Source organism: Cupressus sempervirens, chromosome 5 (assembly GCF_028749045.1).
Source record: "Cupressus sempervirens isolate cs-2001-9-10 chromosome 5, ASM2874904v1, whole genome shotgun sequence".
Classification (NCBI taxonomy): Eukaryota; Viridiplantae; Streptophyta; class Pinopsida; order Cupressales; family Cupressaceae; genus Cupressus; species Cupressus sempervirens.
Window position 1 is genome coordinate 195,339,421 of NC_143122.1, and position 24,033 is coordinate 195,363,453.

Below are 24,033 nucleotides of genomic sequence, written 5' to 3' on the forward strand. Positions count from 1 at the left end.
AAGAATAAGGATCCTCCAAAAGAATAGGACTATACATCTACATATGTGGAAAGCTTTCATGATTCTTGTTGCAAGGCTTCACTTGCCTCAGTTCAGTTCCCTGCCTACTCTACCTACCTACAAAAACCCTAATTTTAGGCCAACCCCTACTAAAGACTGAACTGCCTAAGGAGGGAACATTGTGAAGAGGAGGATGCATGATGCAAATATTGGCATTTAATTCATGATTGTTCTCTCTAGAGTTGATGACTACATTCTCTAGAAAAATGATAAATGGTAAAAAAAGGAAATTATTTGTGTTGAAAAAAAGTGAAATGAAAACAAGCTAGGCCATAGGAGAGGACAAGATGCCCCTTGCCATTTCTGAGAATTTCACAAATATACCTGGGATCTTTCCAAAAAAAAATTTTAATGGGGATAGCGTGGGGAGATTTCCAACCTATCCTTGAAACATCCCTTGTTGGGGATGTCCCTATTTGGCTACTAGCGAATCCACAGATAACATAGCCTCAAGTGAACCAAGCAGCCCAAAGTCTATAAGAGGAGATCCATGATGCAAACAATGGCATTCAATCCATAATGTTCTCTTCAGAATTAATTATGAAGTGAGGAATTACTAGTAACCCACACATTTAAACAAAGACGAAGTTATTGACAATGCACAACTAGTCAAGCAAGGAAGTAATATCATTGCTCCCTATTTCAAATGGTAACACTTAGGTAAATTTTCTTATTCATATCGAACAATTTTTTTCCTACGATGACCTCTCCCGCCGCGATTTCTCCTGCCGCGACCTCTTTTCCTCAACACCTATCCACAACCTTTCCTGTGACCTTCCATGGCTCTCAAGCACTGTGATTCGAGCGTCTTTGTGTTGGCTACCTTCGTTCGTTTGTTTGCTTGCCACTGGTTACGAGTTGCATGTTACCTTCACAGTGCTTTTCACTGTGTTTTTCCTTGTCTTTCCTTTCCTTTCCTCATTCCAGTTCCGAGGGCTTCTTGCTTCGGTCTCTCGTGCCCGCGTTCTGTCTCTCATTCCCGCAACTTTCACTGCAGTAGTTGCTACCGGTGACGAATTGTTCATGTTCGAGATTGGATGTGACGACCTAGGGTTACCTTGTTCTTGTCGTTGCAACTATTGGTGATTGCTCCTCGTTTCAAATTGCTGTTTTTGCTTCTTCTTACTATGACGATGTGTGTTTTACTACTAGTCGAGGGTTTTGCTACTATGTTTGTGACAAATTATGTCTACTCCTTCCAACTGCGATACTAATAATTACTGGCAATTCCTATGAACCACTCCTGTCATGATTATTTCTTCTTACAGCAGGCTGTTTGCAGGTTTTTGGTGTTGGTGTTCTCTTTGTGTTTGGCATGCATGCTTCGCACCATTTTGGCTACTGTTTGTTAGTGTTATCTATTGGGTTTCGACTATGTACAACATTGGGGACTCTTGCTCATCACAAGGCCAGAAAACTCTAACCTATCAGCGGTTTTGTGATAGGATTTCCAAGCTGGAGATGGATAACCTACAGTTAAAAGACCAAATCATCTCTTTGACTGATACTATCTCAGATCTCAAGACTAACACAAGCTCCAACTCGTCTTTGATCCAAAGTTTTTCTGATACTTTCACCTCCGAGACTGCAAATCTACAAACCAATACCCATTCCATTATCGTGCAACTTGAGGGACTTGATACTATCGAAGAGGAACAATATGTTATCTCTAAAACCAAACAGAAAGTTAATTCATGGGCCTCCCTTTGCAAAAACATAGCTACTACGCCTCTAGCTACTTTTGACAAGATGGTTCAAGGGAAGATTGAAGATGAGCAGGTGAGGCGGGTTCGTGAGCTCAATCTACGAGTTCATAGACTCCCTCATACCTCTGATCCTCTCTCAGCTAGACACTCTTTGCTTTGTGATCAGCTTGGTCTCTTCGACATCACATTGGATAAGTGTTGGGTTGGTCGTAAAAGGAAGTTGTTCTCTCTCCCTTCTAAGATTTTCCTAGATGAAGATCTCACGAAGGCTCAGGTTGCAGAGCTAAAACAAGCTCGTGGTGTTGTGGCAGATGCTAGACGAGCAGGTAAATGGATAGTTATTAGAAATCTCAAAGCAGTTATCCGGGACTCCCCCCCAAGTGGATGGGAAGCAAGACAAGTCCCCAAGACCAAATGACGGTCCTGCCAGCAGTTGGACAAGAGGGAGACCCCCACTTGCTCCCTTCTTGTTAACTATTGGAATGGTAATGGCTCTTTATTGTCATTACCGGATCTTTTGCGTACTGTTGTGGGGTCCGCAGATATACTTGTCATTACCGAGACTCGCGAGAGTCCAGTACGTCCTCTTCTAGGGTTTACAGGTTATCAGTGGTTATTTGTTTGCAGAGCAGTGCGTGCTTCTGGTGGGGTCGATGGATTTGGTGGTGTGGCTTGCTTGATTAGAGATGATATTTTCAGTCGTACTTCTATTGTCCACTATGATACATTTGCCAGATTTTTGTGGGTTTGCATTGATCGTAAGAGTCACCGTCAGACGAATTTCTTGATTAATGTTTGTTATTTCCCACCAGCCTCCTCCCATTATGCTATACATGGTAAGGAGGATGGTGACCCTTTTGTTGATCTTAGTGAGAGTGTTTCTCAGTTTGTTGCTTTAGGAGACATCATTATTCTCGGTGATTTCAATGTGAGGACCAGGCAACTCCAGACTCCACTTTATGACCGTAGCTCTGATTCCATCTACTCTACTGAGGTTGATCTGGCTACTTTGGGGCTTCAGCGTATTTCTGATGATGTTCTTGGACCGGTTTCCTGTTATGGTCGCCATCTTCTAAAACTTTGTGAGTTCTCTAGACTTGCGATCTTAAACGGTCTTTCCTTCTTTCCTGGATCTGAGCTCTTCACCTGTTGGCCTCATTGTGGGGGTGCTAGCATTGTTGATTATGCCCTCACCTCTCCCTCCTTCATCCCCTTTATCCACAGCTTCACCATCCTATGCCTTCCTCTTGCGGACTATGCTCTCCTTAGTATTCGCACTCGCATCTCTCCTCTTGCTTCGACTCCCCTTCACTCACCTCATCTCTCTCCTGCCACTACTCATTCCCCTACTTGTTTTCGCTTCCTTAACAGTGACAATGAGCTCTTTTCCTCTCATCTTTCGAGACTCCTCAATCTTGCACATTTTACTGATTCTTGTGAGACCTCCTCCATGTTTGACTTGCTTGCAATAGCCATTTGGGACTCCTCCATCCTTTCCATAACTCACCGTCCTTCACTTCCCCTCTACAAAAAAAACAATAATACTTGTCCTATGAACCAATGGTTTGATGTTTACTACAAAGCTTTTCATCACTCAATGCATTCTGCTTTTGAGGCCCACTCCCTCGACTTTGCTCACCTTCACTTATCTTAACTTCATTTTCTTTGTTGTTAAAAACGATCCTTTACTGCTTCCCAGTGCAAATCCCTTTGCTCCACATTGATCCGCAACCCCCTGCTTTTTTTCTGCTCCCTTTTTCCTTGTTCCCCTCCATCCTCCACCCTAGACTTTCGCTCCCTTACCTCTCACACCATGGCTCTTTATGACATTCTTGGGCAGCCTTCTATTCACCCCATTCCGTCTCCTTTCTGCCACTTGTTCACCCCCTCTTACATTTATGAGGCCATCAGATCTATGAGATGTAGCAGAGCTATGGATGAAGGGTTCCAGGCTGAACTTTTCAAGTTTGATGCCTCGGTTTTAGGCCCCTATCTATCTATACTCTTCAATAGAGAGATTTGCACTGGGTTCCCGACTTCTTGGTCCAGGCATCTGATTTACCCTATTCACAAGACCGGTCTTGTCTCTGATCCTAGGAATTACAAAACCATTATGATTGGGCACACGTTTGCCAAACTTTGTGCGACAGCTCTTAATTCTATGTTATCTAGCGAGCTAGACAGGAAAGGTTGTAGAGCTAACGGGCAGGTTGGTTTTCGGGCCGACTATCAAACCATAGACCATATTTTCACTTTACGGGCTATTATTGAGGAGGCTAGACACAGATCGACGAAGGTTTACTACTGCTTTGTGAATTTTCGCAAGGCTTTTGATTCTGTTCCTAGGATGGCTCTTTTTGGGAGGCTTCAGGAAATTGGGATTTCTGAGATGCTACTTACTTCTATTATGAGATTATATGAGACTCTTGTGGGTAGATTTAGGACCCCTGAGGGTTTCTCAGATCTGATTCATAGCACCATTGGGATCAAGCAAGGTTGCTCTCTCTCCCCTACCTTGTTTGGTTTGTATATTGATGAGCTTGAGGACTTCCTTTTGAAGTCATCACTCCCAATTGAAGGTTGTTACTTACACCAGGTTTTGATCTCCATTCTTCTTTTTGCGAATGATGTAGTTCTTCTTGCTTCTTCTCCAGAGAGTTTACAGAGGCTAGTTGATAGTTTGGCTTCCTTTTGTGATCAGCGACAGCTTGTGGTTAACTTGAGTAAGACTCGGGTAATGATCTTTAATTGTTTAAAGACTTCCCATCTTCACTTATTTTTTCAAGGACAGGAGATTAAGATTACTTCCTCTTACATGTATCTGGGGGTGAAGTTTACTAGACCTCGGTTTAGTATGAGACTACCGATTCAATCCAAAGTTAATAAGGGTATGGGTTCTCTTGCTATGCTTGAGATACAGTGTTTTAGACACCAATTTCAGAATACCTCATCCAAGTTATCTCTCTTGGACTCCCTTGTCCGGCATATGGTTCTTTATGGCTTTGTGGTTTGGGGCCCGTCTCTCCTTGGTTTTGATTGGGCCTCGATAGAAAGGGTTCAAACTTTTCTCTTACAGCGCATCATCAAATGTCACAAGTTTACTCCTCATAGCATCATTCTTGTTGAGTTCAGTGGTCATCCCTTCAATCTTGCAGCCATTTTTGACCTGGTTTGGTTACTTCATTGTCTGCGTGGTTTTGTGGACTTGATTGGTGAGTGTGATAGATACTCCTACTTGGCGTATTGCGAGCTCCGATACGTGTTCTTGAGCTCGTTGCTGGTATGCACAAGCTTCTTCTCTGCTGAGACCGATTGGGATTGATATTGACCACCTCCCTCCTTACAAGTTCTGGCTGAATGTCCCTGCTCATCTCCTCCCCTCGCGGAAGGAGTTGAATGAACATGCCAAACTAGATATTTAAAGACAATACATTATCACTCCATGGACTAATCTATCTGGTGGCTTACGTCCGAGGATGACCTTCTATGCGGAGCACTTTTTGGAGATCTGTGATGTGATTATTGTTCCTCCTAGTTACCTTTCTCGGCGATGGTCTCATGCCCTATGTATCTCCCTAGGTCCTTTAGAGTTGGTTCTCACCGTCTTCGGGCTCAAACCGACCATCATATTGATAGTGGCAAGCGGATTTGTAAGCTGTGTACTTTAGATGAGGTCGAGACTGAGACACTTTATTTTATGTTGCCCTATTTATTATGAGATTAGAGGGAGAGTTTACTGTCTGTTCCGAGACTATTTTTCTCTTTCAGACTTCTTCAGTTACTATGACCAGCGGTATCTTGCACTCTATCTTCAGGAAGCCACCCTGCTCCGAGACAATACTTTACAGTTCTACTTCCTCACCGGCGTTCATCTACTCAACTCATTACTGCCTTTTTCACACCCTTATCCCCTTTACGTGGTGTGAAAAGGTAATCTAGCTCTACCAGTTCTTTTGATCATTCCAAGTTTGTCAAACCCTAGACCAGCTTCTTGCACCAGTGACATTCTTCTACGAGATCATAGAGACTAGTCAGAGCTTCTATCCATCCACAGTCGTTTCCTTCTGTGACTGATTTCTTTTTGCCTAGAAAGGAAGCCTAGTCCTTGTCTTCACCTCTCTCTATTTTTGTTTCTTTTCTTCTTCTTATTTTTGTTGTTCGCTTGTTTCGGACACCATTTGGTGCTCTTGTTCTTTGTCAGCTCTCTTGTTGTAATCCTCCAGTCTCATAAACCTTTTGGTGGTCTTTTGTTGGACATTAATATTATTATCTTATCTTATCTTATCTTATCATGTTCTCAATCCCAAAACATTACACTTAGCAAGTACAGGGTGTATATACATCCATCTTAAGATTAGTGTAAAGAATGGCAATTTCAATGCTCCTGTAAACAGTCATTCCTCAAACTACAGACCTCTGCACCATGGAATGTAATTTTTCACAAAAATCTTTGTAATCAGCAATGCCTGGATATTATTTAGAATTTGCAGTGGCTAAATCCACAACATATCCTTCATTTTTCTTAACAAAATAGAGTTTAAATATATTTAAACTTATTTTCTGAATCGTGCGACTTATTGGGCGATTCCAGGTAGAAAATGTAATGGAACATGATTCTGAAACGAATCTCCTGTGGATACAAATCTGGGATTAGTGCTTTTAAATCTGAAATGCGTATTGATCCTAGTTTGACCTTTTAGATATTTTTAAGACCTACACTACTAAATAGCGAACTCTGAATTTCCACATGACATGCTGGCCTGATCTTTTTTAAACTCGAACCCGAGTTTAAAATACTGTTTCAAAACTTGAAATTTATAATGGTTTTGTTTAGCATATGTATTGGTATATGATATTCTAAACTCAATTCTATTTTTTAGCTGCAGAACTATACATATATGTATTACATATATACATACACACACACATATATATATATGCATACATTTTTGTATGTTATGTATGTATGAACGTATTAAAAATGTACCCAACCCCCGAAAACAAATTCTGACATACCGGCATTTTGTACACAGCCATATCCCGTACCTATTCCCATTCTCAATTCAGCAACTTAGTTTTTAAATAAAATTTAAAAATGTGTAGATATTCTGTAATTTCATTTTCCTATATTTCAATAACCAAATTGAAATTGAAAGCTTAATTCTTGAAATAGGAACATATTCTTTAAGAAAGATTTTGAAAGAATACACCACCAACCTCTTTCCCATCCACAAAAACAGATTGACCTTGTTGGAGTAAAGCACGCTTTTCACCTGGTTCTACACCCAATCGCTCAGCATGTTCCACCATGAATCTGTTCAGCTGAACACACGATTTTTAACTATCAAAATGCACTTTTCAACAACTTCCTACACGGATAACAAATCGCATCCTGCTTGAAAGATTAAACAATAGCAAAAACCTTCCAATACGTGTATACTCTTCCAAAACAAAGCCCCAGCATGGTATACTGTGTTTCACTGGACCTGCTTGCACTCTATAGTTGCCATCTGAAAACCTAAACATCATGAATAAACCGGCAAGCAATCACTCTTTTATAAGATGGCACTGCGATTAAAAAGTAAACTGATTTTTTTTATGTTGGGATTCTCACAAAGATCCTTTGTATGTTATCTAACTAAAATTCACTGAAAACATATTGTTGATGATGAGTCATCTAACTGGAACTATACAGGAAGTTTCCAATTGCGTGGACTTTCTGCATGTCTTCCAGCCTCTTAGACAACATTTGAACATTGACCACATTCTAGCATCCAGGCCTGACTAACAAATTATTTGATAGGTTATTTTGCTCCATTCAAACTTACAGCAATCAATCTAACACAACCCTGACCAACTTTTATTTATCATAGCCCTTTATGTGTTCACTGGAAGCACTTTAGCCCTAACAATGACTCACAATTAGGTCACAATGTGCATAGAATATAGATCTATTGGAAAATTCACATTCAGAAAAGGAAAGATTTGTTTAGGTTAATTAAAGCAGCACTAAAGTCGAAAACTTAAATTTCAAAGGAAAGAAAAAAGACAAGTGTTCATGTTATTTCAAAGAAATGTTCAAGAAATGATAAAAACACTTGATAATAATTCCACCCAAAATGTTTACTTCTTCTCTCCACCCTTGATAGCCACTTAAAAACTCGTACCTTGTAAGCATTAACCAGTGTTAACATATTGAGTGCACAAAAGAGTAATTTGCACAAAGAAAAGATCTTTCAAAGGGCTTATGTTTTTCATAAGAAATAAGGCTTCTTACACCATAGTAATTTGTTACTTGGTGAGACAAGTATCAAGAAGATGGTTGTTCATAGCTTAGTCCGTTTTTCTGAGTTTGTATGACAGTTGCAAACTAACAAACTCGCTCATAGATTAGAAATTGTTAGTGATATCAGTGTCTTACAGTATTTTTTAATATCTTAGAATTTAAAGGCTAAGTTTGTAAATCAAGATGTTTAGATTAGCCTATACTATCTTGGAAAATTAAGCTCGCAAACTACTCTTGAGCTAATCTTTGATATCGGTGCAGGACAATACCTAGGAGAACAAGGTTTCTTGAGACAATATCTGTGTCACACTCAATGCTGAGATGAAGGTGTAATGCTTTAGCTGTTAAAATAAGTATCAGAGCAAAGAGGTCACCACGATCAGAAATGTCTGCTTTATGGGTTTAAATGGGAACATCACATTATCATTCATCACAAACCTTAGAAAGTAAAATGTCTAATAAATCAAGCCGATAGATAGATAGATAGATTGCAGACTCGGACTCCAAGAATACTCACTGAGCCTGAAATTTTCAACTCAGCAACTTATAAAGAACTAAAAAAAAAAAAAAAAAATCTCTTAAACAAACTTATTTTTTGCAAAATTCAATTACAAAATGTATTAAATTAAAAATTGACATCTTGAAAGAGAAAATGCATGGTTTTATAGCAACAATAGCACATGAACAACATAGTTTACCAAATGTTTTACCTGCATCAACATTTTCACCCATGATTTTTTATGTCTATTACAATGCGATGGTTAAACTTGTATAAGTACTTGCCCAGCAAACATAATAGAGTACTCGGCAACTCAGTGAGTACTCAAAGAGTTTGCAAACTATATATATATATGCCCCATGGTGACCTCCTTTCACACATGGAAACAAAGTACATCATGTTCAGATCAATTATTACAAATATATTGTTTATGTTTTATGATGTTTTCTTATGATCGAATGATCACAATGGCATATATTATCATAGATAGTTCTTTGTTGAATAGATTTTTGTTTAACTATTTTTATTTTTTCTGCATTTCCTACATGCCTCTAAAATTTCATTCAAGCTGTACTATAGATATGATTAAAATGTTTCATCAATAAAGCTATCAAAAAAAAATTCCTCACCAACCTCAAATATTTCCATAAAAATACCTACATACAGATATCATTCAGCAATGATAAAGGTTGTTGTCTAGCACAAAAAAAGTGGCAAAACCATGGCATAAAAAAGTTAGAAGAGAAGTTTTCTCTTTTACTTGGATGAGATTCTTTGAAAAAATTTACATTTCAGAAAGTATTCTGATAAAATTACCTTAGTAAAATGTAAAAAAAACCCTCCTCATCCATAAAATAACTTATTTTTAGTAAATGAGTGACCTATAATGCTAGAACAGAAACTTACAGATCCCATAAACCATCTTTAGACTGATAGATATCCCTTCCTTGAAGTTCATCTTCGTGCAGGACCTCTTTCTTGTGGCTTTCTAGAGAGGACTTGGTACTCTTGTTCTGAAAGAAATCGATTAATACTCAATTTTAGACGCAGGTAAAAGATAGGCATATTAATACATAAAGCAATAATTTACAAGTATGCTTCAATTTGAGCAAATATATATAATTTTACAAAAGAAACCTTTAGAAAGTCCAACTACACACTTACATATGTACAATTATTAATGCTCCTTATTTAAAATATGTTTGGAAAAAGTTGCTAACATATTTCTTACCTTAACAATGTGAAACATGTGAAACACTTCTTAAGGGGTCTAGAAAGAATCATTGATTGACCCTAGTACAAATGGTAATTATACACAGTGATTTATATCAAGTCGGTTTCAAGCCATGGTAAACACAAGCAACCCACATCTGTCATTATTCATGTAAGAAGACCTTTAAAAACATATAAACTAATATTGCATGTCATTTTTTTTTATCTATACAAGTTTACAAAATAGCTTTATTTATCTTGGATTTATGTACTTATTTTTTGATCTTTAATTCATAATGTGATATACTAGATATGTATTCTTAAAGACTAAGTTGTCAATTTTGGTAAGGATTTGGCTACAGGAACATGGTTTTGGTACAATGGTAATATATATGTACATATATACATACATATGTATACATATACATATACATATACATATGTGCATATATATTATAAACATCTATGTACACATATATCAATATGTGTGTGTGTGTGCATATGTGTGTAGAGGTTATTACCCCATTGCAAATGGGACCCCCCTCTTTTTGCTTCTCATTGCTAGGTTTTGGTGGTAGAGTAGGTTGGCAACAATTCGCACGTCTCTTGAAAATAAAAGTGTTAAAAATGTGGAAAAATGGCAAAAATGGCTAGGTATAAGAACTAGAGGTTAAGAGTCAAATGTTGTGTAATATCCCACTGTTTGATACAAGAGATTACAAAATATATACAAATTCAATAGAATTGTGTACCATATAAAAGAAATACAACAATAAAATGAGTAACATAGAATCACATTACACCATAAATGACATAATATATATATATATATGTATGTATCATAGCATAATACTTCCCACATTTTTGACACTGTCAATTGTTCTAGATTCCATACAAAAAGACTCGACATGGTTGGTTAAGTCCCCAACTAACAACAATATGATACCTCTTCAAAACAATGTTTTATTAACTAATAAAAGTCTTATTTAACTATTTATGGCATAATTGCTGCCTATATTATAACCCCTAAAAAGAATATGTCATCTTCCAAACAACAAGTATACATCAACTAATATCTAGGAAGACCAATGACAAGAGTGTAGATAATGGCTTTACTGCACAAACTCAATATTGTAATGAAGTTTCAAAAATAAATGGAAAGTGGGGTCCATGGGGCCTCGCCAAGACCAAATTAGCATCTTCAAAACCACAAACAACTCCATGGCGCGTACCATTTTCTTGATTTTTTTCGATGCCAACATATGTTGAAGGAGACAAAAAGTAGGGAGTTTGTGTATGGCATGTAACTTTTCTCTACACAATATAGTATAGCTAATTTCTTTATCCATATGGTTTGGTCTTGTCGTATGGTTCCATTTTATGTCCTCTATACAACTCTTCTCTTCCCTTGTGCAGTCCTATCATGGCTCCTCCATGCAATTCGACATTGTCTCTCATGTATGACACTTCTCTTCCTCCTTTGTACGGCCCACCCTTGTCTCCTCCATACAACCCTAACTTGTCTCATTAGTACAGCTCATCTCTTCCACCTCTAGCAACCGTATGGTGATTATTCCTCCACCCACTCCCTCATTTGTACAATATACAACCATCCTAGATGTTTCTCTTCTTGTACGACATATGTCCATTCTTATCATAAGTCATTTGACTTGTGCTCTTCTTTCCCACCCTATGGCATTCGATTTTTGTGAGGCTTGTGTGCTTGTACAGACTCTGCATGGTTTTCTCTGAAATTTGTGAATTTGCACTTCTCCTACATTTCCATTGTACGGTATTCTACTTCACTTGTTTCCACTGTACGACCTCTTCTGGCCTCGTACAAATATCTTTATGTCCCTCTTCTTGCTATTTAAATGACTTGTCCCATATGGGTACTCACAGGTATATGACATGAGCTTGGAGTACCTCAGTATATCTCCTTGATCCACAAAGATACTAATGTACTTCATTCTTGCCTTCCCTTTCTTTTTCTTTGGTTAGTGTCCTTGGCTTCTTGTTACACCCCCTCTCTATTATTTCTACTTGAGTAATTTGTACTTCTGTGTGTTTTATTTCCTTTTCATTTTTCATCTTTGTATTGTCAGAAGCATCCGTCATAACCTAATCCGCTTCCATCGGTTTCTCTTCCCCAAGGGCTATAGCTTCGAAAAGAGTACAAGTTGGTGAAAATATCTCATAGTCCTCCATTTGTCAGTGAAATAGTCTGTTGTGTGAACTGGTTTTGAATCTTTTAAGCAATTCCCTAGCCTTAATACTCCTTCACATCAGGTTCCATCCCTCCTTCCTCAGTGTACTCCCTTCATCAGATTCGGAGTTCAATGCCAATTTCTTGCTCATTGTTTGGCTTCAGAGGTCGATGGCATATTTCTTCCCTTCGCTCTTGATGTAGATGGTGCCCTCTACCAATTCTGGTTGGCCTTTGTTCTGGTGAGCCACCCTCTTCCAAGAAGGGTAACACATCCTTTCTTCTCTAGGGAGAAGACCACAAAGTCAAGGAAAAGTCGTTGTCCTAATAATTATTTATTGGGCCATGAGCATCCTAATCGATTTTATACAATGTTGGTTAGCAGCTACCAAGTGGAAGGTTAGTGGCCAGCGTGTCGATCATCGAGGGTCTTCCATGTCTCCTCTCTCTAGACCATCCATCCATAATGGTGTTAGTGAGGGTATGGCCCATGATTTTCATTTCCACCATCCAACACACACTGACAACAACATAGCATCTATAGTACCACTGGAAGAAGTGGCTTTTTAGTTGTCTTCTTTTCCTCTCTCCTAGCTGCCATGTGCGTTGGTGATTGTCACCACCTTCAATTGTACTAGTGTCTCCAGGAGGCATATCACTCGTACTAGGACCGTTGCTTGTAACCTCTTTTGCATGATGTTTGCTTTGAATGTTGATCGTACAAGTGTATTGGTCGTGTCATGTGCCTACCTTCGTTCCTCCATTGTCAATTCATCTCCACATTGGCTTCAGTCAATTTTTCCTTCACTGTACAAGAATTAGGATATATCACTTTCTTGGCCTAAAGTCATGTAATTGTTAGGACTTCCTGTTCGAGGTATATTACCTCTATCATGTTCATTGCCTTCCCCTTCGAGCAATCAACATCCTCATGGTTGCTAGGTCCGCACCATTTTATAGCAGACTTGCACCACCTTGCCCACTCTGGCAGTACCGTGCAAAGTGATCTCATTCACTACTCCTACGACATTGTATCATGGGTCCTCCCTTGGCATCGTATTGAATGCAACTCCTTGGTGTATTGTTTTTACTATTATTGTTGTTGCCCCTTCAATTGTTGTTGTAACCACCCAATGAGGCATTAGAATTTATGGGTCTTGGCAGTGTCGTCGGTGGGGTTGCATTTTCCCCTTATGTGAAGAGTACTTGAGCACTCCTCACTTTCATTTTGTATGAGCACTCCTCAATGGAGCATCCCAACACTTGGCAGATGTCACAAAAGGATTTCTTGATACAATTGGCCCTCGTGTGTCTTTCGTTATTTCACTCCATACACCATAATTCCTAGCCTTTGTTAGTCTCTTTGTCTACACTAATATTTTTCATTTTTCTCATCATGTTCTTTCAAAAGGCTTGTATTATCTTGGACTCTCCCTCACTATCGTCATCATCACTCATCTTCTTCTTCCCACTGGATGTCTCATTCTCGCTTTCAATGTCGAGGGCTCTATTGATGGGGGATACTGCCTACATTTTTTTTTAGTGTAGGGCGTTAATCCTTCTATAAACCATCTTTTCTTCAACCCATATGCAACTTATTTTCCAATTTACCAATTAGTTCCTTCACCCTACGATCATAGGCTCGACCTGTCTCGCTCTGCCACCACCTAATCATCATCACAAAGTAGCCCAAATTCCTTTTCAAAGTCTTCCTTTAATCTATCAACCTGTCTGCCACCTCAAGGTCTATATACCAATCAATCAATATACCTCTAAGAGTGGTAGGGAACGTCTTGAGCCAGTAGTCTTCGTCATTTTGTTTGTTGGCTTCCCATGTGGTTACACATGTTTTGAAGTGACAAGTGGGAACCTCTGATCTATCACCGTTGAATCTAGGGATTTTTTGTTTGTCCAAAATGTTCATCGTTTACTTCCATACAACACCCTGAGCACTGGTAGATTTTGGTGGGTCAGTTTGTTTTCCATGCACTCATGTCGTTGTTGCACTCTCAGGCTCGTGCAAGTCTCCTTCCCTTCCACCATCATTGTCCTCATGTTGATACTGTCGATACTCACCCCTACTTGGAGTCTCTGGTTGTGTTCCCGCTATCCTAGACTCTAATATAGCAAGTAGTGCAGGAGCACCCACAATTTTAATGTGCTTTGTGTTAAAGATGTTGTAATAAAGTCTAGAGGCAATGAACCATGTTGGATTGAGCCTAATTAAGACCCATTTTGGTTAAGAACCCTTAATGATGGCCTTTGTCAGTTTTGGACTCAGAGCTACCAAGGGTGTCAACTTTGTAAATAACGTTTAGTCACAAGTGTTTAATGGTTAATTAGGAATTTGTAGAAGTTTCATGACATATTGAACCACCTAGGGTGAATATGAGCACAAATGATGCAAATATGCAAAGTTGCTTAAAAATGTTGCAAGAATGCACAAACAAGCCCAAAAATTAGTTGGGATAGGGTGTAACTACTCCAAGAGCCACATAAAACACCTTGGAAACGAATTTTGAAGTTCACTGAGCACGATTGGCAATATAAAAACTTTTGTGCCAGTTCTCATTGTAGTTTTGCTCTTTTTTCCATTGTTTTGTATACAAACTTGTTGTGTACAGCCTTGTACAGATTGGCATAACCATGCAATCGATTGGCCCATCTAGCTAGGTGAATTAGCTACACAAGGCACTTGGTTTGAGGTTGTAAAGTTGCACCAATAAAGAGAGTCGTGGTTTTGAAGTCAGTTTGATCTTAAACCCTCAAGAACCTGGGGTTTGGAGCAAAAATGGCTATATCCTAACGTTCCACAGTTGGAATCCTAAAATCTTTCTTCGAATACTAGGATAGGATGTTACTATTGTTCCATTTCAATTTTGGAGTCGCCAAGATCGATTTGCTAATTTTAAAGTGATGCCCTATGTTGATCACTAATTAGTGGTGAGCCAAGAAGCTAAGAAAAAACACTAGTGATATTGCAAGGAAGATAAAATGTTGGAACCTAATTGTGGATTATGATTCCTCGTGAAGGTGCAAACCCCATGAGAATGCCCAAAACCAGAGGTATGTTGATTGCTGAAGGCTTTTAGCAAAATCTCGCAAGTTTGGTCCTAATTAGCCAAATAGGCCTAATCATGTTCAATTTGGGTTAGTTGGGTTAGGAGCCAAACCAAGTTCCAAATCTTTGACATTGTTCAGTAACCTGAAAAGGGTATCCAAATTGTTGATGTTGATTAGATCTATTGCGGAATAGAATCAGAATGGAAATGCAATAATATTTTTCACAATATAAATACTCTTGATCTGATAATGCTTCAATTTTTCAAACTGAGGAACAACTTTCTGAAAATATAAATCAAATGCATATGACTTGCACTAATGGATTTAGGTACTTGTCTACATTTGATTTGCACCAGATTATATATCAATGAATGAAGAGATGTATTGGTGGATAGACATGTCTCTCCACTAATAAACATACTTTTCCATTATGGGTGGTAAATATCCATCGTTTCAAAACAGGATAATCATTTATGTTAAATCTGTTAGTTTATCAGTATTATCAAATTCAAATCTTATTAATGGTCAATGCTATATTTATCTCTCTCGATTTGACATTGATGCTTATATATTGCAGTGATAATGTTTAATCAAAATCGATCATGATGTAGAGCAAAACATCCACATTATAATTGGAATAAAATAAACAATAATTCAATCTATTTATGGATGATGATTAGTTTTACAAATAGGATCAATAAAATGATATTAATTTCCACATTTAAATATGTATGTATATATATCAATATACACAATGTACATTGATATATATACATGCATATAATTATATCGTCATATTGATAATTATCATTCATAATTATCTAACCGAAGATATCATTTTCAACACTCGCTCTTTCCTTGGGAAGATAAAAATCTAACTAAGTATAGATCACAACAACATCACCTTACACATGATATCAGAAGATATGATATGTTTAAAAATATCAAGTCATATGACATTTTCCAAATCACAAATATCCATATTATGGTATGTGCACTGACATAAGGCTCATGATTTCTACCATAATAAATCATGGCACATCCATGGATACAATATCCACCGTGATTATCTAGTAAAGATCATAATGATCTTCAAGTGCTATCAAGTCTCGTGATAATATCAAAATGTCCAATAGATATAATTATCATGACATGTCCACGGATATCCGGTCACATGATATCCATCACGAATGATGTCACCTCGTGATGACATCAGGAATAATGGCATGTCCACAAATATCAAGTCAAATGATATTCCCCATACTCACAATATCATTTCCAGTATTTTACACTAGCATCATATCACATGATGCCTACCAAAAAAAATATCCTCATGACACATCCAAGGATATTACGTCACGTAATATCCATCATGAAATATCTTAGTAATATAACTCAGTATGGTTACTCACCACTTAGTTAATATTACTTAACAGATGAACTATCATGACATGTCCATGGATATCAAGTCACATGATATCCATCGTGATAGTAAGGTTAAATTATTGTAAAGTCATCACCTTACAATAGTATCCATAATAACAAGTGTACATCATTGAAAGATCATCCTCTCAATGATATGCACAAAGGACTATTAATCATTGAACCAATGAAATCATGGAATCATACTTATTACTCATGACAGCCACCATGAAGCATATCATAGACTAGATCCACCATTTCTCATCCCAGAGGGTGAAAGCATTGGCTTTCACCTCAAGCTTCTTTCTCAAAGGGAAGAATATGTAAGGATACAAATAATACATCACTGATGCTAAAATTCTTTCAGCTAAGGCCTCATTCTCCAATGTATCAATCTTATCCAAAAAGTGCACAAAACTTCTCTCTAGCATGAGGCTTGGTGAGAAAGTCGTTTGTATGTTTTTCAATGATAATATGTACCTCAATTGAATGTTTGAGAAAACATCTTGACATGGTCTACTCCCTCTCAATCAATATTGTCAGATGTCAATCGATGCAAATCCTTAAGCTGCTCCCTCTGCCACAGAGGTATGCCCTGTTTATATACTCCAATCATGGAAAATATCTTCTTCCAAGAGACTCAACCTCAGGCACATGATTTATTAGTTTAATTATCACAACATTGTTCATAAGAGCAACTTCTCATAAACAAATGTACTTGTCTGATTCCATAGTAACATGGGTAAATGTAATAAACTATGGATTTATCCCAAGGTTTGGCTCTACCAAACATTCATGCTAATGTGACTCTTCTTGAAGTACATGTATCAACCTCTTGACTCCAAGTTTACCTATGACAGATGTACCAAACTCCCTCTAAATGGTGTCTCTCATCTCTATCAAAACAGCACTACGAACTTACAGAGCAGCTACAGTCCAAAAAATCACATCCACCAACAAGAAGATCAAAGAAGGCCAAGATAGAGCTTGGAGTTGCAATGTTGGTCATGAATCATAATGCCCAATGTAGATTCAGCCCAACCTCTCATTGAAGCAGTTATGAATCGAACTCCAGAAAGCAATCAATATCAGTAGTTTGATCAATGAGCCATACTGATATGCACTTTGTTGCCAATATAACCAAAAGTTCTCAAAATTAGAATTCATGCTGAGAAAGAACATTATTAGGCCCAGCTATTGAAACTTCAACACGTTGGCAAATGTCAATTACAATATGTATAGTGGCACGCCAGTACGAGGGTACTTTGGGATGGCAGGACAGCGGGGCAAGTTTCTAGGACGCGGGAAAAATGGGCCTCATTTTTAGGATGGCGGGGGCACGGCCAGGGGATGGCTGCAAGGGGAGGATGGGCCAGCAAGGGGTGTTGTATAGTATACATATAAAACTTGAAATGCTAGTTATGAAATGATGTTTCTGTAGTTCACTAGAACATACCAAATTAAAATACTTGAACATAGCAAAATTGCAACATGAATTAGAACGATTAACATTCAACATAGCAACATATTACATACCCAATAGTAACATTCAAAAATCAAAATTCAAATAGAAATCCAAGTACACATCCCAACGGCGGCACGGTTGCGGAATGGCGTAGGTGGGGGTGCTTGGGTACTCAAGTACCCGATGCGGGGACATCTCGAGGACAAGTACTTCAAGGTTTGGAGGGGGGTGCGAGTCTCTGGGTTACACTGAATATGTATTAAGAAAAGCCACTTTATGGGTTTGAAACTTCAAGACCGATAAATTTGTGACATAACATTGCTCGATACCTTAACAAGAGCTATAGATAATTGATACCATCACCTCAACACTCACAACATACTACATATCTTATCTCATATTGTGAATATCATGAGGGTTGTTGCATCCTTGTTCCTTTAGTAGGTAAAGTTCCCTTTGTATGGTTCAAGGACACATAACATGACATCGTTAATTCATGAAGAAATATAGAGCCATCATCCCTCCAAGAAAATAAATCCACCCTAGATACATGGGCCTTTAAAGAGTTTTATGAAGCCACACTGTCTACCAAAAATTGATTGTAGCCAAAAATATTGAATGATATGATTGTGGTTATTGTGCTCCACATGAGCCCCAGAAACACTGTCAATCATCAATCACCAATCAATCCACTCACCGATACTGACTTTTCAAACTCAATTGTCCTCTATGCAACTAAAGCAAGCATGCAATCTAAATACAAGAGGAAATTGTATAAATAGTTTCCCGAGCTCCTTGTTGGCATTTTCTTCAACCAAATCACTGTGACAAATCGTACAACCAAGAATGATTTGACATTAACAATAGCTAGAAAGATGAGCATTTAGCAGCATTAAAAGTATCATCCCATCTCAACAGTAGCATCTAGCTCAACACTGAGAATTTCTTGACCTAACGAATTTGTCCATCGAGCATGATAATAGCGCACAGATTTGAGCCCTCATTAGACTTCAAGCGGTATGTCTTGAGTAACTTATAATGGGAAGACTGTCATCTCTTTCCTCTATTCTACGACATTATTTGAAATCTGCACAAACATTGATTTGATCAATGTGCAAAGCCAAGTGGCTGCAATCTGGATTCACATTGAAGAGAGCCTCAACTGTTGAGCAACATCATTCATAGGGGGAGGCAGCAGTTCATTTGACTAAGATTCCATCTCTACAAACCAACCTCCTCTCATTCACAAAGCTCCTACCTATCAAGCTAAGTGATTGATGGCTAGACTTTTTCTTTTCCGTTCTTCAACTATCACCCATGTTGCAAATGTCATAACTTCAATTTTATCGGCAAGGCATTCAATTTCGATCTTTTGAAAGATCCCTAAGACCGAGTGGCTATGATGCCATGTTGACATTAATTAGATCTATTGTAGATTAGAATCAGAATGGGAAAGCAATAATATTTTTCACAATATAAATATTCTTGACTTGATAATGCTTTAGTTTTTTTAGATTGAGGAACAACTTTCTGAATATACAAATCGAATGCTTATGACTTGCACCAATGGATTTCAGTACTTGTCTACATTCGATCTGCACTGGATTATATATAAATGAATGAAGAGATGTATTGGTGGATAGACATGACTATCCATGTGGAGAGACATGTCTCTCCACTAATTAACATACTCTTCCTATAATAACCCCCTATTGGCATGCAACATCTATAAACATATAAAACACCCATTACTTTAAATGTAAACAAATATATATACTAAACATTATTTTGATTTCCTATAGAAACTAATAACAATATTAGATGTATTTATACTATTCAAATAATATGTATTATAAGGGAAACATAAGCAATCCTAATACATTGATGAATTAATAGAGAATGATATTAGTCATTAAAATATCAAATAAAGAAATTATTATAAAATAAATGTAGGTTTACATGAATACACAATATATACTTGCGACCCTTAGATAAGGGGTCGCGAGGTGGCACCACAACATATTAATAGGCATCAAGGGAGCTACAAAGAGGAAAAAAAACTAGAAAGAAAAGGAAGGACAGCATCACAACCACTACACAGGACGAACCTCAGAGCTATCAATTTATATCATCAGGGTGACGTGGAGGAGAATAGAGGCACACAGATTACAGACCCGGGTGGACATATAACCAAACCGAGGATAGTCAATCACATCATCGTTAAACCCACATGCAGAGGCAGTAACAAGGAGGGAAGAGGACTACACGGCATCTGAAGCGAGGACGTGGAGCGGTACGAAGCAGGTCACATGGGATAACAGTCGTCGGAGCATTATACATATCACCTATGAAGGAGGGAAAAGTTCTCGTTAAACATATAGTACAAAGTGCATAAAATAAAGAAGAGGAAATTAAGAGGGAACTCGCACATTCACCAAGGATCCACGAAGCCTCTACGTAGGGAAGCATTCAAGGATACTGATAATGTATGAATATTCCTTAATACATAAGGCATCGACCAAATTAATGCAAGGGAATCTCTAAACCAAGGACACATCGGGTCCCACAAGGCATAAAAGGTAATTTGAGATACTAATTTCGTATTTAAGGGTTTTCCAACATTTGAGGATATATAAATATCTAATCTTCTATAAATAATATTAGATGTATTTAATACATAATGAATATGTAACTATATTAATCTATTAACCATGGAAATAGTGACATGGTATTTATTTAAGAGGTGAAATCTATGAATATAAGTTAATCAATTATTTGGTATATAGATTTTTTATAAAATGATTAAGAACCCATGGTGCCAGTGTAAGGACATTGCTCGCCTATATAAATGGCTTCGTGCCAGTATAGAATCAAGAGTCATCTTTATATAAATGGCTAAGATGGGATTGATGAAATCTTATAGTGCTAGTGCAAGAAGTGAGATCCTCATATAAATGGTTATCATGCCAGTGCGGGAGATGAGTAGCCCTATATAAATGGCTAGATGAGAAAGAGATAATGACTAGGATAAAGGAGAAAATAATATATTTCTACTTTATTAGTATTTAATTCTAACATTTATTTTGCAAGTATTAGTGTCCCAATCTATCCCTAACAGTGGGGACATTACACTTCCATTATCAGTGGTAACTATGCACCATTTCAAAACAGATAATCATTTCTATTAAGTCTGATAGTTATCGGCATTATCAGATTCATATCTAATTATTGGTCAATACTATATTTATCTCTATTGATTTGAAATCGATACTTGTATATTGCAATCATAATGTTTAATCAAAATCATTCATGATGCAAACTGAAAAATTCAGATTAAACTTGGAACAAAAAAAATGATAATTCAATCTATTTATGGATGATAATTAGTTTCACAAATAAGATCAATATAATGATATTAGTTTCAACATTTAAATATGTATGTGTGTGTGTGTATATATATATATATCTCAATATACACAATGTATATTGATATATATACATGCATATAATTATGTCATTATATTGATAATTACCATTCATTATTATTTGACCGCACCTATCATTTCCAACACAAATCTGCAACTTAATATGGGGGTTGTTTAGAATCAAAAAGAAAGGTGGTCAAAATACTTGATTATGAGGGCAAATAGAAATGTCACTTTTAGGCCTTATTGCATCAAATTGAATTGAGGGTTTCCTCATTCCTATAATCTTGTTCATCCTCAATGGGAAATTGGATTTTGATTAGGTCCGAGTTGGTAGAGGAGTTGTGGTAAGGTAATCCTTGGGACAGATTAGGATCCAAGGTCAATTAGAATTATGAGTTTGTAAATCCATCAAGAACTGTTGGATTGTCATGTCAAGAACCTTGGGAAGATAGAGGATAGATCCTAAGTGAAGTCTTGGGAAGGTCACTTGTGAGTAGACAATTCGAGGCTCATTAAGACCTTGACAACAAGTTTAGTCTTTAGTTTGGTTAAACCTCAAACCCTCTGCATAAGCAAGGCTTCCCTATACCTCTTTCTCTTAAAGAGGTCCTCCACGTCCCCTTCAAGTACTTTTTCTTCTTTACTATCCTATAAATGTTCTGAAGCTTCTAATGGTTGAGACTTGCTCTCCTTTCTGTCTTGCTCCTATGCCCACGAGATGACCGTAAGTAGTAGTTTGCATGCAAACTCCTCACACTAATGTTGCATGGCTGACATTTGAATGTCATTACAAGTGTTGATGCATACGAATGGGTTGAGAGATCTTTCTCCCAAATGTTGTAACCGTTTGCGTCTTTGTGTTTGTTCTTCAATCCAAAGAGATCTTCTTAGAGCAGTTTCTACTTCCTTCTCAGTTCACGTTTCTTCCCTCGTACACCCTCTATCTTTATTCAAATAGAGTTGCATTAATTCTTGGAGTTATAGGGTGTGTAACCCTTACTTGTGTATCACGGTTCTTCCTCCTTCTGATTCCTTTCCTCATACCGTTTTAGTATTCGTTGTCTACATTCTTCCCTTTCCATTGCTCCTTGTCTTTTGAATTCTACCAGTGTACGTATAAGTAACCTTAGAAGGTTCCCAAAAGGCCATAAACTACCTCATTCATGTGAGTTCAGTATGTATTGTACTGGTGGGAAGAGCCCTCTACTCTACCACCTCTCATTGTACGCACTTGCCTACTGCTACACACCACACCTAAATGAGGTCCTATGTCAACTAATCTTCTAAGGTAACTCACTCAACGTCATTATTAGTTATTAATACTTACTAGTTGAAAGTACGACCCATTATGCCACTATCCTTCCATCTGTAACCGCTCTAACCTACAGGTTCGAACTTTAGTCAACAACACCAAAATATTGGATGTCTAAGTTGAGAGAGATTGCACAATCTATACAAATTCAACAAATTTGAAAAATACCAGAGAAATGAAATATAACAATAACATAAGTAACTTAGAATCAAATTACACCATAAATGACAAAATGATAGATATTTCATAGGCTAATAGTTCCAATATTTTCCACATGCTCACTAGTTCTAGATTCCATACAAATAGACTCAACATGGTTGAGTCTTCAACTGTCACCAATGGACAACACAATTAACACCCTTCGAAACAATGTTTTATTAACCAACAAGAGTTGTATTTAACTACGCATGGCATAATTGTTGCCTAGACTGTAATATCCCTCCAGATTGTCTTTATAAAGATAATTAATAAATATATAATATATTAATTATTTTATATTAGTTCACAAAATAAAAACTAATATAAAATTATTAATAAAGTTTACTCATTCTAATAATGCTTAAGTAATCGTGGACAGTTTGCGGGAATGAGACAATTCATGGGAATTCTGTGTTTAAAAAGATGGCTAGTGGATATCTAACGGCATCGAAGATTGGAAAATTATTAACTTTTGATGATTTGAGGAAATCGTCTGAATTAAAGAAGTGAATATATTTGTAGAATCATTCCTTTCGTCGGAGTACAATCTGACCTAGTGGATTGAAATATATATTCGAAACAAGTGGGCATTTCTGAATATTACATCTGTGTAACGTAGGAGTTACTTCAATATTGTTTTGGTTTCAACAAACGGGACATCTATTTCAATTCCAGAATAGTTGACAGCAAGTTTGGAAAGGATATTGACGCAAATTGACTACTTTGGAAATTTATGATAACCTTCTATGTTCATCCAGCACAACTGTGGAAAGGGACAGATTGAATTTGGTTGTATTCGGCGATAATCTTCTTAGTAAAAGGCAAAGAAGATTATACATTTGGCGAACAAAAGTCTAACAACCACATATTTCAAACAAGGAGGAACAAAGTGGAACAACGTGGATGGATATGGTGTCGGCACTAATGGATTTGTTGAACATCTATTATCATGGATCTTTTGATATAGCCTAAGGATAACATGTCCACATCAACTATTACAAGTGCATATTTTCCTTGAGACTGTTTAATGTTTAGTTGTGTTGTGCGTGAACAGTGACATTAATATATATTGGAACATTTAGTTATTATATTTTGTACAGAAGTTACATCTTAGATTATCAATTGAAACTAATAAACCGGTGCGACATATTCAATCTAAATCTAAATTGTCCATTA

At 37.3% G+C, this 24,033-nt stretch overlaps 1 protein-coding gene across 1 annotated transcript in view; it reads right to left on the reverse strand.

Moving 5' to 3' along the window:
* Positions 1 to 24,033, reverse strand: part of LOC149555057 (uncharacterized) — a 208,787-nt gene that overhangs the window by 155,295 nt on the left and 29,459 nt on the right. The window contains exons 6-8 of the mRNA XM_089829092.1: positions 9,458 to 9,564; positions 7,189 to 7,284; positions 6,984 to 7,080 (exon numbers count right to left, since the gene is read on the reverse strand). Coding sequence (XP_089685218.1) covers positions 6,984 to 7,080; positions 7,189 to 7,284; positions 9,458 to 9,564 — 300 coding nt within the window. The remainder of the gene's footprint in view (positions 1 to 6,983; positions 7,081 to 7,188; positions 7,285 to 9,457; positions 9,565 to 24,033) is intronic.